Source organism: Priapulus caudatus, unplaced genomic scaffold, assembly GCF_000485595.1.
Source record: "Priapulus caudatus unplaced genomic scaffold, Priapulus_caudatus-5.0.1 Scaffold370, whole genome shotgun sequence".
Classification (NCBI taxonomy): Eukaryota; Metazoa; Priapulida; class Priapulimorpha; order Priapulimorphida; family Priapulidae; genus Priapulus; species Priapulus caudatus.
In genome coordinates, this window is record NW_014577431.1 from 367589 (window position 1) to 370332 (window position 2744).

At 39.5% G+C, this 2744-nt stretch overlaps 1 protein-coding gene across 1 annotated transcript in view; it reads right to left on the bottom strand.

Moving 5' to 3' along the window:
• Positions 1–1035: 1035 nt before the first annotated feature.
• The window catches only part of LOC106809634 (malate dehydrogenase, mitochondrial-like), a 20968-nt gene continuing 19259 nt past the window's right edge, over positions 1036–2744 (bottom strand). Inside the window, exon 5 of the mRNA XM_014812797.1 lies at positions 1036–2396. Within this exon, the coding sequence (XP_014668283.1) occupies positions 2156–2396 (241 nt within the window). The 3' untranslated portion in view covers positions 1036–2155. The remainder of the gene's footprint in view (positions 2397–2744) is intronic.

Consider the following 2744-nt stretch of genomic DNA (forward strand, 5'->3'; position numbering starts at 1 on the left):
TCCGCCCACTTTAAAAATAGTGCTAGCATTGTGGCAGTGGTATCATGAGTGTACGAAGGTGCACTGCATGCAGTTTGCAGCTGTAACGGCGTTCTGATCAAACTGCATGCAGTGTCCCCCTTCGCACACTCAGGATACCACTGCCACAATGCTAGCACTATTTTTAAAGTGGGCGGAGCTCGGTGGAAATCCAGCGAATGGAGATTTGTAAACAGCGTATGATTTGAGAGGTAAATGGGCGCACAATCCACGTACTATTTCGTATTACTATTTTATCAAATTTTTCATGAAATAACCGTCGGATTTTTAATATATTTGCAACTTTTAATAGTCCAAACATAGGATACGAGTAACGTGCCTGCTGTAAAACTTGTAGTAAAAAAGCGTTACAAATTGTAACCGACGTCTGCTTGTGGCAGTGGTAGATCGAGCCCACGAGCGAGAGCGCCATCTGTCGTGGAGTTTGCGTTCTGATTTGCATGCTGGGGTGGCACGCTGTGCATTCTGGGATAGCGCATGCTAATGACGTTGCAGTTATGAATTTAAAGGAATATTTTCAAAATTCTTGCTCAGAAACGCTCATTCCAAAAAAATATAGCGAAATATAGTCTCACCTCACGGCGGATGTATCACTGATTACACAAACTTGAAAAACACGATGATTTTACGCTGTGGCTATATGCCTGGCAGCCCTTGTTTACTTGACATAACGCTGAAAATTAAAAACTGCCGGGCATTTAGGAAATCAAAGACCGTGCCCGGCAGCCGTCAGATATATGCCGGCTGCCGGGCATATATAGCCACTCTGATAATTTTATGCAGTTATTTATAGCATAGAAAATTTGATATGAACACATCGTAACACAACGAAATATTATCGTGTGCCCAACTTGTAATTTGTCGGTGCGCACAAAAGGGCAGCTGATAATGTGTCATAGATGTATATAGTCTATGGCCGATAGGTGGCGCTATTAGTTTCCTTCAAGATTACAAAAGAAAGGCAGCGGTAATCGAAACTATATCGAAACATGCATGTTTTGGTGACTACGGAGGTTTTAATACATTTTATCGTTACTCTGATACACAAGCAATAACGGTGAGTGTTGTAAAAGTGGGGAAAACACGAGATTATATTCGAAAATTCCTTTAATATTCGATGCTTTAAATGACTAGCCGAGGCTTGCATATACCCAAATAGACGGTACGAGAGATTTTAAACTAGGAGATCAAACACAAACCACACGTATTGCTCCCCAGAGGCACCATCTATCAAATAAAATGTCCATTAATATTTTGACTAAATTTCGCCTGCAACCCTGAATGCAAAACTTTGTCACGATATTATGCTATATAATTTGCTGTGATGTAGTTGGATCAATAGTACACACCATTAAAATACCAGTAATAACTAAGAAGACATGTATCTGTATCACGAATATCACATAATATTATGACAATCATGTATATTCGTTATTCACTTCAGCATTCAACACTTATTGTCTATCTGCTAGTTACTTGCAGTGTCTTGCTAAATGCACTACTAGTCTACTATACCCTCTAAATGTGTTAAACACCTCATTTCCTACCAACCAGTTTTGTAAACGCTTAACATTATCTATCTATCTATGACTGTGATAAATGTTGTGCCTTCTGTATCATAGGTAAACCGATATTTGTTTTTATACCTAAACACGCTTTATTAACACTGACACGAGTTGGTGCAACTAAAACAACTACAACAGTAGTGAAAAATGTCATTTTAGAAACCACAAGGTGCAAGGTGGAGCACATCTGCAGAATATACTTTGAAACTGTACGTCAAATATAGTATAGCCGCAAGAAAACCGGGATTTACTTAAATAGGTTTGATGATATAGGTTAACGAAAATTAAACAAATGTACAACAAATAAAAAATTCGTTAACTCATTTTAAGGACAAAAATACTTCACAGCTTACATGTAATAGCGGCTAAGCTCAAACACAACCTGACTACACTGTGTGGAACTTGCTTTTTAAAAATTTCGTTATTCCTATAGATACATGTGTGCCCAACCACAGGCCTGCTTTCTTGCCATAAAATTTCGGTAAATTCTTAAACTATGTGGAGGTGTTGCGACCAGGTTGGGCATGTAACTTGGTATGGACACGCATTCTTCACTTGTGGGCAAAGTCCTCCCCCTTTTTGATGCTGCCCTTCAGTTCGGGGAGAGCTTTTTTCAGCAGCTCCTGCTCAAAATCGGAGAGCTTGCCCAAGCCTAGGTTTTTTTCCAGTCCGTTCTTGCCGAGCAGCAGTGGTGTGGAGAAATAGCTTGCCTCCGTCTCGCTAGACTTCACATACGCACACTCGATGACTCCCTCCTTGCCAGCGAGGGCATTCAGCATGGAGATGGTAAACCTAAAGAAAGATTTTATCATGTCAATTTAAATTTTAAAGATCAAACAATTCAATTCAGACAGGCATATCTATGTTATCAGGAACAAGATATTAACCAGATGATTTGACCTGATTTATAAACGTTTTTTCAATTGATAAGTTTGGTGTTAACAATAATATACTTTATTTATTATACGACACAATATTTATTTGCTTTTGCATATCATAACATCTAGATACTCTGTCTCCCTACCTACATGGGAGATGCTTTTATATATGGTTTCTAACACACTGCTAAGAATCACACCAAGCAAAACGAAGACAGCTAAACCCCCCCCCCCCCCCGGGGGGGGGGCACTCACCCCACAT